Source organism: Lynx canadensis, chromosome A2 (genome assembly GCF_007474595.2).
Source record: "Lynx canadensis isolate LIC74 chromosome A2, mLynCan4.pri.v2, whole genome shotgun sequence".
In the NCBI taxonomy this organism is placed as follows: Eukaryota; Metazoa; Chordata; class Mammalia; order Carnivora; family Felidae; genus Lynx; species Lynx canadensis.
The window spans coordinates 4,053,186-4,066,336 of record NC_044304.2 but is presented as its reverse complement, the minus strand read 5'-3'; the positions used below and the strand labels follow the sequence as shown (position 1 = coordinate 4,066,336).

The 13,151-nt window shown below is 56.6% G+C and overlaps 1 protein-coding gene across 7 annotated transcripts in view; it reads left to right on the top strand.

Moving 5' to 3' along the window:
* RANBP3 (RAN binding protein 3) overlaps positions 1-13,151 on the top strand; it is a 55,833-nt gene that overhangs the window by 38,157 nt on the left and 4,525 nt on the right. For 4 of the 7 annotated variants that reach the window (XM_030292835.1, XM_030292824.1, XM_030292815.1 and 1 more), the window contains 8 exons: positions 3,262-3,327; positions 4,084-4,176; positions 5,392-5,510; positions 6,504-6,617; positions 8,507-8,610; positions 10,122-10,200; positions 11,375-11,477; positions 12,030-12,154. In XM_030292835.1, the coding sequence (XP_030148695.1) occupies positions 3,262-3,327; positions 4,084-4,176; positions 5,392-5,510; positions 6,504-6,617; positions 8,507-8,610; positions 10,122-10,200; positions 11,375-11,477; positions 12,030-12,154 (803 nt within the window). The remainder of the gene's footprint in view (positions 1-3,261; positions 3,328-4,083; positions 4,177-5,391; positions 5,511-6,503; positions 6,618-8,506; positions 8,611-10,121; positions 10,201-11,374; positions 11,478-12,029; positions 12,155-13,151) is intronic. The other 3 variants (XM_030292845.1, XM_030292829.1, XM_030292820.1) reach the window with 1 other exon arrangement.

The following is a 13,151-nucleotide window of genomic DNA, read 5'->3' as shown; positions in this document are numbered from 1 at the left end:
CGTGGATTCCTGTTTTAGGCAGCCAGTTACAGCCTGTCATTCTTAGTGCAGAATTTAACCATCCCAGATTTGGCCAGCGGGAGTCGCATCACACGGGTTCCGTGTCATTTTGCCACGACGCGTTATTCTTTTAAGTGCTTTCTTTCTGTCCTAACGAGAGAGGCTCCAGGCCCGTCATCATGTCTGTTTTTCTCAGAGGGGCCCTTAGTGGAGGGAGCGTGGTCTCCAGAAACCAAAATCTGGGTCTCAGCAAGCTCACCGCCCCTGGACTGTCACTGCGCCTGGGCCTCCTCGGTGCCCAGAGACGGGGACACGTACCCGTACTTGCGTGCACACACGTGTGTACCCGTACACACGTTTCTATGTATCTGTCCGCGTGTGTGGGTAGCCCCAGGCTCACGTGTACTTCCAGTCCAGCACCAGCAGGGTTCATCTGAACCTCCTTGCTTTGAATTTCTCCCTCTTTCTTTCTTTCTTTTTTTTCCTCTAAGTTTATGTATTTATTTTGAGAGAGAAGCATGAGCTGGGGAGGGTCAGAGACAGAGGGAGAGAGAGAATCCCAAGCAGGCTCCACACTGACAATGTGGAGCCCGATGTGGGGTTCAAACCCACGAACCGTGAGATCGTGGTCACCTGAGCCGAAACCAACATCAGACGCTCAGCCTGACTGAGCCAGCCAGATGCGCCTCCCTCTTTCTGACAGTAAGAGACCTGCTGCCTTCACCTGCAGTGCGCGTTCTTATACCCTGCATTTGCCAAGCACCCTCCCACCTGCCCCTGCCCGGCCCCCACCAGGCTGCCTGTTCCTCTGGCACACACCAAGTCCAAGTTCCCTCAGGGGTGAGTGTCGCTTCCCTCACCTGTCACTTGGGGTCTTCCCGAGGCAGGGCGGAAAGCACCCTCAAAGAGGCCTGCTTGCTTTAAATGTGATCGGAGGAGGGCAGAGACTGCTTCAGAGGGAGCAACCTATCCGCCCAGTGAGCTCACAGAGGGGCACGAGTGTGCCCCCGGTGCGGTCGCTCTTGGACGCCAGTGACCCTGCCACGTGTGCCGGGGCTCTGGCTCATCAGACAGGCCACACCTCTTCATTGTGCCCTGACCATGTCGCAGGAAAAGGGAGTTTCTTGAAGCCACGAACAGAGAGCACGTCTGTTTTGGTGGAGATGGGGCCCGTGAGCCTCTCCCTGTGAGCACACCTCCCTGCTGCCTTGGGCTCCTTCTGTCCCCAGTCCTTGGTTGCCATTACAGGCGTGGCTTGCTTTGCCTGTGTGTCGTCCGCTCGCTGCAGCATTCAGTGTGATTTCTTGTGAGTCTGCTAGGTGGGCCGGGTGCGAGGCCCGGTGCTGCGATGCTAGGTGACGGCGATCCTCCGCACCTGTGCCCCCGCTGGTCGTCCTCAGCTAGCGGCAAGGGTCGCATACTGCCACCGTTGCTCTACACAGAGCAGAGAGGTAGAGATTGATCGGGGGCCACAGTGGAAGCATTGCAAAGCCAGCTATAAGGGCTTTTAAGAATTACCTCAATTGTGAACTTCGTCTTAGTTTTTCCTTAATGTTTGTAAATTGCCAGTCGTCTTATGAATGATACTGAGCTTTGGGAATGTGTTTGAGTATTTCCCTTCTAAAAAGAAACATCTGGCAGCTTGTCTTCCCCCGCATCTGGGGAGTCTGAATCTCGGGAGGGTGGTTTTTATGACCTCTCTCTTACGGGAGCGACCCCAGCTCCACTAACACAGGCTCTTGGAAGCCTGGCGGACTCAACTCCTTCATACCAGCTAGCAGCGAGAGTTTTTTAATCCTGTTTTTGCCCAAGGAGAGCAGTTTGGCTCACCCATGTGCAGACAGCAGAAAGAAGGCTTTCCTGCTCCGTTCAGAATTCTGATTTGACTTTGTTTTATGCCTAAAAGTTTGCTCTGGTAAGGCATTTTTGGTGTTCTAGTGTAGAGTTGGTTGGTTTTTAGCGTATCCACGGAGTTAAGCAGCTATCGCCATAATTAAATTAATTTTAGGTCATTCCATCACCCCGAAAAGAAACCCCGACCCCGTCAGCAGTCACTCATCACCCCCTCCCCCAGCCCCTGGCAACCAAGAATCCACTTTCTGTCTCCATGGATTTGCCTGTTCTGGACAATTCATATAAATAGAATCACACACTGTGTGACCTTCTGAGACCTCTTTCCATTTGTTTGTCTTTACTTTCTTCCAGTGATGTTTTGTAGTTTTCATTTGTTAAATTTATTCCCACGTATTATTCTCTTTGGTGCTATTGTAAATGGAATTGTTTCCTCAACTTTGTTTTTGGATTATTCGTTGCTAGCGCATAGATTCACGCAACTGATTTTTGTGTACTGATCTCGTTCCCCGCAACTTGACAAGGGTTTCTTCTGATGAGTTGGACCTTAGCACAAAAGCAAGGCTGCCTCCGGTAGCCCCGAATGCTGTCATCCCTGTGCTGCCCCAGGGACAGACCTTCATGCTGATCCTTCCTGTCAAGCACATCAGACCGTCCCCCCTCCCCACCCCTTAGGAGATAGGCCAAGTCCACAGCAGGCACAGATTAAGGGATTTGTATGGACCAGTGGCCCAGCTGAAATCAGGCTTTGAGCCGTCGCCCTGCTTCCTTCCCCTTCCTTCTCCTGGGCCTTCCAGTGTTCTCAGGAAGCGACGAGGTGAAGTTCTCCAGACACATCTGGAAAGAGAGCGAGCCTGCTGTCTGCCACCTTTGATCTTTCACCACAGAAAACGTGTCTCATTTCCCAGACATCTGCTGGTGGTGCAGAGGCTTCTCCTGATTACACAGGCATTCTCTGACAAGACAGAGAGACGGGTCTAAGAAAGGGAGACCGGTCCTAGAGACCCTGATTGGGTGACTCCCTGACATTCTCCAGGGCCTGTGAACCCAGCACAGCTCCTGGCAAGCTGCCGGGTGAGGTGGCCCAGGCATGGACCAGCTGTGCACGCGCTGTCACTTTTGTCGCGCACCTTCAACAGCCCCCGGTCTTTCGTTGGCAGCACGCGACCTGGAGTCAGCACTCCTGCGACCCCCTGCCTCCTCCTTGTCCAAGCTGCTGCCTTATGACCTTGGTGGTTGGACCGGGCTTCTGCGTTTCTGTTTTAGTTTGGAAACATTTCCCGGGTTCTCCAGGCTCATGGCCACTGAAGCCCAGACCACGGTCTTCCCCTGCCCTTGACCATCTCAGCTTCGCTGCCATCCCCAACCCCTAAGCAGTCCTGCTTTTTACCTTTTGTCTTGTGCTTGTAGAGGAAAAGAGCAGTGGGTTCCGGTTGAAGCCACCAACACTGATCCACGGCCAGGCACCCAGCGCAGGTAGGTGCCCGCCTTTGAGGACAGTAGAGGGCCTTTCTCACACCCTTCCCACCTCTGTGCAGCCTCTGTTTGCGTGGCTGCCTGAGGCAGCCCAGCTGGTGTGCTCCAGGCTCAGCCCGTGCTCCAGGTCTCCTCAGTTCCCTGGTGCATGAGCATTGACAAGTCACTCTAAAGAGCCCATCAGATCAGGAGAGATTCTCCCACCTGGCAGCCCTCTGCCACCCTGAGGGGGGTGGGTGGTGAGGGAGTGGACTTGGCTCGGTGGGGGACGTTGAGGCTCTGCGGCCCGCGTTTGCTCTGTCGGTTCAGGCTGTGTCTCCAGAGCGTCCCAGCCCCAGAGTGCCACAGAGTCACCCCAATCAGCGGAGTGGCCACGAGCCAGTGGCCTGCTGCTGGGGAACAGGGCCTGGCAGTGGTGCGGAATTGGAAGCATTCTCTTGTGGCTCCTGCCCAATTTGTGTTTGGCAGAAGGGTTTTCTCAGTGTGGCATTTTGAAAAGCAGGTGCAAGGGTATTTTTATGTGAGCCTGAGCAGAGTCCTAAACCCTGGGGGCCTGTCTGCGGCTCTCCGCTCTACTTCACCATCTCTGCTTGGCCCTTTAGCCCAGCACTTGAGGACAGCTGTCCCGTGCTTCCCCCGTAACATTACTGTACTCACCGGATTAATTTCTGTAAAGCCCCCTGAGAGCCGTTGCAGGGGTGTGCGTTTCTGCCCATGAAGACCGAGGGCCCCGGGCAAGCCATCCTCTGTTCTCAGGTCTGCCGAGCCAGAAACCCAAGGAGCAACAGCGGAGTGTGCTTCGCCCGGCAGTGTTGCAGGCCCCGCAGCCAAAGGCACTGTCACAGACCGGTAAGAAACGGCCTGGCACACGGGCTCACACGGTGGGGTGTAGAGCGTTCCTGAGATGCGCCGGGGGCAGCTGTGTCTCCAGCGAGGGGACTTCAGCCATATGTGTTGAATGCGCTCCGGAACAGAGAGAGTGCTGGGGAAACGATCCTTTAAATCCTCGGTGAGCTCAGGGAAGACAGAGAGAGATGCCGTCTCCGTGCAGCACTGGGCCACGGTGACAGCCGGTTAAGATGTGCTTTGTGCACGCACTGGCTTCTACAAGCTGGCCCGCTCCCAGGCGTCTGAGATTCAGCCCAGCATGTTTGCAGGCAGAACTCAGCCCCGTGTGTTTGAGAAACTCGTGTCATTTTGGTCACGTGCCAGCCGGAAGACCTAACTCGTCAGCCGCGTTCCCACCATCTCCACACGGTGGTGGTTTGCAGTTAACCCTTAATTTATTAATACTAATGAGCTTTTCTTGTCTTCCTCTTGGTCTTTCCCTGTAATTTAAAAATTCCTCATCAGAAGCAATCCAACATCCCCCGTGAGGGAAATAGTTAGTATTTCTAAAGAGTTTCAGTGGGAAGGCTTTTTTACATGATGCTGAAGAATCAGCCAGATTTAAAGCTGTGCGTGTCACATGATCTCAACTATTTCAAGGGCAAAGATGCAGGGAACAGAGATGTTTCGTTTTAATTTTTCTTTTTTAACGTTTATTTATTTTTGAGACAGCGTGAACGGGGGAGGGTCAGAGAGGGAGACACAGAATCCGAAACAGGCTCCAGGCTCTGAGCTGTCATCACAGAGCCCGACGCGGGGCTCGAACTCACGAACTGTGAGATGATGACCTGAGCCGAAGTCGGATGCTTAACCAGCTGAGCCACCCAGGTGCCCCAACAAAGATGTTTCAAGTAAAACTTATTTTATAAAACTCCTAATTGTTCCTTCAACATGTATTTTTTTTTTGTTTTGTTTTTTTTCCCCATAATTAGCAGTGTTGTTTCTAAGTATGCTGAAAATTCATACGGTTCTTTGTGGAATAAGCCGTAAGATATTCTCATTCCCGTGAGGTTTTAGTTCTGGGTTTGTTTTTCTGTAAGCATTTGTGATTTTCAGTGGTGACGCCAGATCCTGTTCTTTACAAAGGAGAAGTGACCCTGTTGGTCTAGATGGTGACAGGGGCGCAAGAAGCCGTACCGCACTCCCGTGACCCCACGCTGTCCTTCTCTCCCACAGTCCCCAGCAGCGGCACCAACGGGCTCAGCATCCCGGCAGACTGCACGGGGGCCACGACGGCCACATCGCCCGACACCCCCGCGCGGAGAAGTCCATCTGATGAGGCGCGAGCGCCTGAGGTGCGTCCGTGCTGGGCGGGGAGCTTCGCCGAGCGTGTGGGCGGTTCCCTGCCCCCGAGCAGAGCCAGGGCTGGCCCGCGTGGAGGCTTCTGGATTAGCTCGGCAGCGTGTGCACACAGCAGCCACCGATGCCAGTAGTTGCCAGAATGCCGATGATGGTCTGCGCGCAGTTCCAGAGTCCCGCCTGCCCAGGCTGAGTGCCGCCCAGCCGCGGGTGGCGGGCGGGCCTCTGAGGAGTCCCTGGGGCCAGAGGAACAGCCGTCACTGATGGAGCCTCGTGCCGTTGTACATGAAGAGATGTCTCCCCTCCCTGCTTCCACAGCTGAGCAACCTAGGGATTCGATACACGGCCCCTTGCTAACTGGAGAAATGTGCCTGGGGAGGCAGCTCAGACACCTTTCTTTCTTTTTTGCGACGGAGCCCAGGGTTCTGGGATCCGGCGGGCCGAGGGTGTGTGTGCCCAGTAGCGTCGCGCAGCAGCTGCTCGATGAGGGTCCGGGACGAAGAGCTTGCACCTGCGGCCGGCGGCGGGGGCGGCCTTGCGGTCCGGCTTCAGCAGCGCCCGGCCCGCCACACGCTGAGCCGCCGCGCGCGTGCGCGCCCGTGTCCGCGGCAGAGCTGCCGCCCGGGCCTCTACACCCGCCGCCTCCCCCACGCCCTGTTCGGGTGGATGTTGGAGCCCAAGCGGTGAAAAGCGTCATCTGCGATTCAGTGTTAGAACGTCCCTCGGCCTCCCGCCTTCCAGCCGCACTTTGCAGGGTTAACATTAGGAACCGTCGCTGCCACCTGCCGCCACTTGGAAACGCGGGGGCCGGGGCAGCAGCCCAGTAAGTCTCCTGCAAGTCTGCTGCGAGCCCGGGGGACGCTGAGGCGGCCCGGACGCCCAGGGACCCCGCCAGAGAAGACAGCAAGCACGTGAGGCGTGAGAGGGCCCGTTTTGCTCATCGGGGCTAACCTGTCGCCTCTTCTCGGTTGTCTTGTTTGTGCCTCTAGGACAAAGACCCCCAGAAGAATGAGCCTAGCGGTACCGGGGAGGACTGTGAGAAAGCAGAGCGGGCTGTACAGCAGGCGTTTGTGTTCGGACAGAACCTGAGGGACAGAGTCAAGGTGTGTGAGTGCTTGTGCTCGGGTCGGTCCGCCTGGCTCCTCTTTCCCGTCAGAAGGGCGAGGAGGTGCACACAGTGCGTCGCGGGCTACTCCTGTGGCTCTCGGCGTGTCCAGCAGCTTCCTGCTTTACACGCCTTCCACACCGCACCCTCCGCGGCGGGCCCCTTGTTCTCCTGGGAGCAGCGGACAGGGAGGCAGCCGAGCCTGCCCGTCTCTGAGAACCGATGCTTTCGAGGCAGAGGAGGCCGCGTGATCGGTCCTTTCCACATCGCCAGAGAGGCTGCTGTCGCCTGCCTCGAGGGCTTCTCTGGGCACAAAGCAGCACTTAGACCGCTTCGCTTCGTTCTGAGTTGCTGGAGGCCGGTCCTGGGGCGTTGAGCGGCATCCCTGGTCCCTGCCCTCTAGGCGCCAGGCATATACCCCTCCCCCCAGTATGGCAACCAAAAGTGTCCCCCAGTAGTGTCGAGTGTTCCCTGTGGGATTAAGTCACCCCTCACTGAGAAGCATTACCTTATTTTTTTAAAGGAGGGCAGACGGAAAGGTAACTGTTTTCTCTCCCATAGGAGGCAACGGCATCTGTCTCCTCCTGGCTGCCCCAGGGCCTGTTGGTCTAGGGGATTTTGAGTCGGGGGGAGAGCATCTGGCAGGGGCAGGGGACTGGGCTCTGGACCCCGTGTGCTGACGCTCTGGGAGACCAGACTGGGCGGCAGTGCCTGTCCGGCCACAGGGACAGAGTGTCCTTCTGGGCCATTTCCAGCAGCTCATCGGCAGGAGCTCCTTTAGAAGCCTGAGAGACCACATCAGTGGCTATGTCTGGGGACGTTTGTGGTTGTCACGACTAAGGCATAGGTATTACTGCCATCCAGTGGGTGGAGGCGAGGGATGCCGCCCAGCCCCCCACAGGGTCCAGGGCGGCTTCCCCACAGAGGGGTCCCGCCCCGACGTCGAGGATGGTGACAGGGAGAAGCCCTGAAATAAGGAAACCCAAGTCTCTCGGGTGCATAGAGAACTTTGGGTTCTGCCGCCCGCTTTCTGCTTTGGTGCTCACTGCCCAGGAGAAACCCAGATGCCCAGAGGTGAAGAGTAGTGTTGCTGTTGCATGGCTTTATCCAAAATAATGAGTCCCTGGAGGCTGCTCACTCCAGGGAGAAGGAAGCAGGAGAAGGAAGGGCCTGGAGATCCCCTGTGCTGGGGGCAGTGGTCTGGCCTGGGCTGTCAGGTTGAGTCTGTTCCTAGGGTTTAGGGGGACGGCTGCTTGAAATTGGGGCGGGGCTTTCTCTTCTGGAGGCCCGGGGCTCCTGCGATCCGTGGTCTCAGTTAAAATGCCAGCTTCTCAGTGGGGGTGACTTCTGGACACCCCTGAGTCTCTGCTTTCCCGGTCATAGAATGAGGCTGAGAATGCCCATCTCTCGGGGGTCCCAGGAGGGTCCCATTCAATGAGCTGTTTAACACAGCTGGCACAGCACTTAGATTAGAGGAGCCCTCAAGAAACGATGCTTTTATTACATTTATAATACACCCCTGAAGGTATCAGATTTGTAAGTCTACTGTGGTTGCATTACAGAAGCATTGTTGAAAATGCCAACAAGATGCCAGCTTGAGGGTTTGGTTTTTTAACAAAAAAGAAAAAGCTCTCTCATGACTTATGGATTGTGTTTTATATCTTCACCGTTAAAAGCAGAAATGGAGACATTGATTACAGCCCCACTCCTGGTATGTCCACACACACACACACACACACACACACACACACGCCCTCACACCTGTGCACGATAGGATTTGTGTCCTGGAAATGTTCCATGTCGCCTAAGGGTTGTGCAGACAGGCTGAGCTGTAGAGGCCAGAGCAGGCAGGTCTCCGACTTGTAACTGTGCCTCTCTGTTTCCCAGTTAATACACGAGAACACTGAAGTGGCTGACATGGAGAATGCCGGACATCCCAGTTCAGAAACGCCGACTGCGACCAACTATTTCCTTCAGTATATCAGCTCCAGGTGTGTGTCTTGGGCCTGTGCCCAGCTGCAAGAGGGGCCTGTGGTCCTCCATCGCCCGTCACTGGGGACCCAGACAGGAGACAGCACCGGGGGCAGGAAGGAGCGGGGGGGTGGATTTTACCAGAATCCTAGACACACACCCCCAGCTTCTCCCTTTATTCCCGCTCTGGGCACGGCTCTGCAGGGGCCAGGGTGCTGTGCTTCGACAGACACACAAGGCAGGATCCAAGTTTTGCTCGGCCCTCAGAGGGATCTCTATCACCCGGATCTCATGCCCAGAGCAGAACCCAGGAGGCCAGTGTCTGCTTTGCCTGTTACCCACCAGGTTCCAGCCTGTGGGGACCCTTCCACTGGATCCGAGCTCGCCGCTGGTGAACACTGCTGGTAGCAGTGCTCACTAATGGCCTGGGGGCCCCACGGGTGTTTCCGAAGGAAAGCGTGTCCCTGCCTGGGAGACAGGCCAGCAGAGCAAATAGAACATGGGCTCGGATGTTGGAGAGGCCTGGCATGAATGGTGGTGACGTCGTACTTGGCTGCCTGGACCCTGATTAACAAAGTGCATCAGATGTTGTTTTTAAAAATTTTTTTTTAATCTTTATTTATTTTTGAGAGGGGGGGACAGAGTGGGAGATGGGAAGGAACAAAGTGCATCACGTATGGTTTCTTAAATTTTTTAATCTTTATTTTTGAGAGCGAGAGAGAAGGACAGAGTGGGAGGGTGGGGAGGGACAGAGAAAGAGAAGGAGGGAGACATGAATCCGAGGCAGGCTCCAGGCTCCGAGCCGTCAGCACAGAGCCCAATGCGGGGGTCAAGCTCACGAACCACGGGTTCGTGACCTGAGCCGAAGTCAGACGCTTAAGGGACTGAGCCACACAGGCGCCCCAGCATCAGATATTTTTTTAAAGACCCATTTTTTGGGCACTGCAGCATTTCCCAAATTGGGACGCACTTACAACGGGGACATCATAAACTGGATGAAATGTGATGGTGAGGGCAGCTCTGAGGTCATCCCGTGTCACCTGCCAGCAGCCCAAGGGTGGGAGGTGTCGCCTCCTTTGTGCAGGCCAGGGGACGGGGCTCACAGAGCTGCAGTGACTCATGGGGGCGGCTGCTGCCAGGGACGGGCGAGTTCCTTCCGGGAAGTGGGTGGCTCCTGGTCTGACCTCTGTGGTCAGCCTCTCGGAGGTGGTGTCCTCATGCACCCCGAGGGTGACGCCCACCTCCAGGGGTCAGGGAAGGTGGCCGTGGGGCGAAGGTGCCCACACGAAGTGGATACTTGGAAATGGGAGCGGAGCTGCGGGGGTGTGTTTACCGTCTGGTACAGCCCAGCCTGGAAGCTTGTGAGCCCTACGTGCTGGGCCCGTCCCCCACAGGGAAGGCTGAACGGGGCCTACACCAGGCTTTCTCCCCCATTCCTGCCGTGCCCGTGCGTGTGCAGCCCGCGCCAGTGCCCACCTGCCTGCCCCGCTCCCGTTGGCTGCCCCACACCCACGGCTTGTCTTCTCTTCAGTTTAGACAACTCGACCAACAGTGCCGACACCGCCAGCAACAAATTCGTGTTTGGCCAGAACATGAGCGAGCGCGTGCTGGTGAGTGGCCCTGTGGGGACCGTTCCTCCTGGGGCACCAGGCGAGGGACGTGTGAGCGCGGCTGCCACCTCGTCTTCCTGTGAAATGAGGATGTGTTCGGTCGCAGGAGAAAGGCCCAGCTCAGGCTTGGGGGGGGCGGGGGCGGTGCGCCACCAGGCTCCTCAGGACCCTGTCTTGGAGCTTCCTGCCTTTCCTCCCTGCCGGCCAGCTCAGCCTTGTCCTAAGACAGGCTTCCCCTCAAGTCAGGGGCCATGCTTCTTCCTGGCCGAGGCCGGCTACGGTGACCACCATCGGACCAGAGTCCTTAGCCACGTGCTTTTGGAGCCACCTCTGGAGCCGAGGGAGTTCAGCTCCCCTCCCAGACCACGAGGCTGCAGCATGGAGGAGGGGGTCTGGTGAGGTGGCCTTGGGCCCCTGCGGTGTCCCACGTGTGTCCTGCACGCAGCAGGGCCAAGGCTCTTGGGTGCCTTCAGGCTGCCTCCCCGTCCCAGAAAGCCTGGCCGGCTTGAGATGGGGTTCCAGAATAGTTTACCTGCTTCCTGATTTTTGTTCCCTTTTCTTTCCTTCCCCACCGCATCCATCGTGAGCATGTTTAGGGAGCTGTCTTGTCTCACCTCGTCACTTCCGCCTTTGCCTGTGTCCCCGTTACGTTAAGGAGCCTCCTGCTGCCTTTCTCGAGCATCACTACTATCCTTTTTCTGTTATAGTGAAATAGTCCAAGCCAAGAGCTGCCTCCTACACAGATGAGCAGCTCGAGCCAAGGTGACTGTCACCTGGTGGTACACACCTCCCTGACACATCAGGGGAGGCCTCACTTGGGGACCAGAGTGCACGGTTCGCCTACAGCATACAAGGGGACAGGGCAAGCTGCCTGTATCGTGAGGGTACTTTCTGCCAGGTTTTACCCAGTGATGCTCAAGGATCGTTGTGTGGAGATGGGGCCCCAGGTTGGAACCCACCCCCTGGGGAGGGGGTTGTCTGGTCTCATCTGCCGGGTCTGGGTGGATCCCCAGAACTGTGAAGGAGAAGCCGTCTGCAGAGCAAAGCCCTCTGCCTGGCAGGAAAAGTGCCGAGAGCCGCCATCCCGGCAGAGAGGTTTCCTGATCCACAGCGGCTGGCCCCCAGGAGCACCCAGACACGCGCCCCGACCCGTATGCTTTCGTGTGCCCTGCAGAGCCCCCCCAAGTTAAATGAAGTCAGTTCAGATGCCAACAGAGAAAACGCAGCTGCTGAATCCGGGTCCGAGTCCTCGTCCCAGGAGGCCACCCCCGAGAAAGGTAGGCTGCAGCCCTGCGGCCTCGTGGGAAGGGTACCGAGGGACAGGGCACCGTCCATCCAAGCCCCTGCCCGGGAGGGACGGGGGCCCCAGCTCGCTGCAGCGGCGGTAGCCTCACGTGAACTGACCGCTGGGACAGAGTCTAAAGCACGGCGTGGTGCTGGTTTTCAGCGAGCGGAGAGGGGACACGGTCGTCCTGAAACCTCAAGGTTATGGCCGTGCGTGGTGCCTCTGGGGGAGAGGGTCGTAGAGGTGGTTGTCCCCTTCTTTCTCCTTGCCCTGGGGTGGGGGGCAGGGGGAGTCTCCAGTGCTGTGTGGGAAGAGCCTCACCGTCCTGCCCTGTGCCGGGGAACCGGCAGCAGGAGGTCTGCAGCCGTGCTGGCAGCTGGCTCCTAGGTGGTCGCCCTGCAGGCTCCCAGGGCCAGACCGCCCTGTCTCAGAGGTCCGCTCCGGGTCTGGAGCCGGGACCTTTTTTTTGTTTTGTCTCCTGTGAGGTACGCACGCACGCACCCCCCCCCCCCCCCCCAGCAAATAAATAGTCAATGTCGTTTAGCCAATAACATTTCAGAGTCCCTGGCCGAGTCGGCAGCTGCCTACACCAAGGCAACAGCCCGGAAGTGTTTGCTGGAAAAAGTGGAAGTCATCACCGGGGAGGAAGCGGAGAGCAACGTGTTACAGGTGCGGCGGGCCTGGTGGGGGGTGTCTGGCTCCTCTGGGCCTCCTGGCCCTTAGGTGGTGGCGTGAGGAGCTGTCAGTAGCCCCCCGCTTCTCGGTGCATCTGACAGGCTGGACAGAGGGACCGGTGCCCTACCCTTTAGGACCTTGTTGGCAGAGCTTCTGAGAGCTTAGCGAGTGCTAAGGGACTTGTAGTCTTGCTTTGGTTTTGAGTAGAAGGATCGGTTTTGAGACATTCTCAATGATTCGGGGCGTTACAGAGACTGTTGTAACAAACACCCGGAATGAACAGCTGGGAACATTTTGTCACACTGGCGCCCCATGTTGTCTTACTAGGGAACGGAGACCGCAGATGCAACCCAGCCTCTGTCCCCACCTCTCCCCTGTGCCCATCTTCCTCTGCGTCCCGAGGCAACATGGCCACTTTAGTGGGCCTCATGCGTTTCGTTCTTGCACACACATATGTGCGTGTGTCTATGAACTGCGTCTGTAGGGCATCAGAGTTTTTAATGTGGGGTTTTAGAATTTTCTTTAATGTTTTTTTTTTTTTTTTAATTTTTTAATTATTTTTGAGAGAGGGTGCGAGCAGCGGAGAGGCAAAGAGAGACAGGGAGACACAGACTCTGAAGCAGGCTCCAGGCTCTCAGCTGGCAACACAGAGCCCGACGCGGGGCTCGAACTCACGAACTGCAAGGTCATGACCTGAGCTGAAGTCGGGTGCTTAACCGACCGAGCCACCCGGGTGCCGGTGTAGGGCTTTTAGAACTACTGCTGTTTCTGCCCACTCAGCATTGTTTTGAAGTTCTACCCATATAAAGAGAACAACTTGATAAAGATCTGCACACTTCATGTGGAGGGCCAGGCATGGTCTCTGTGGTATATTCCGTTTTTATACATCTATAGCAGCTTTATTGAGATAGAACACATATACTATGAAATTCACCCTTCTGAAGCATACAATTCAGTGGTTTTAGTATATTCACATAGTTGTGCAACTGCC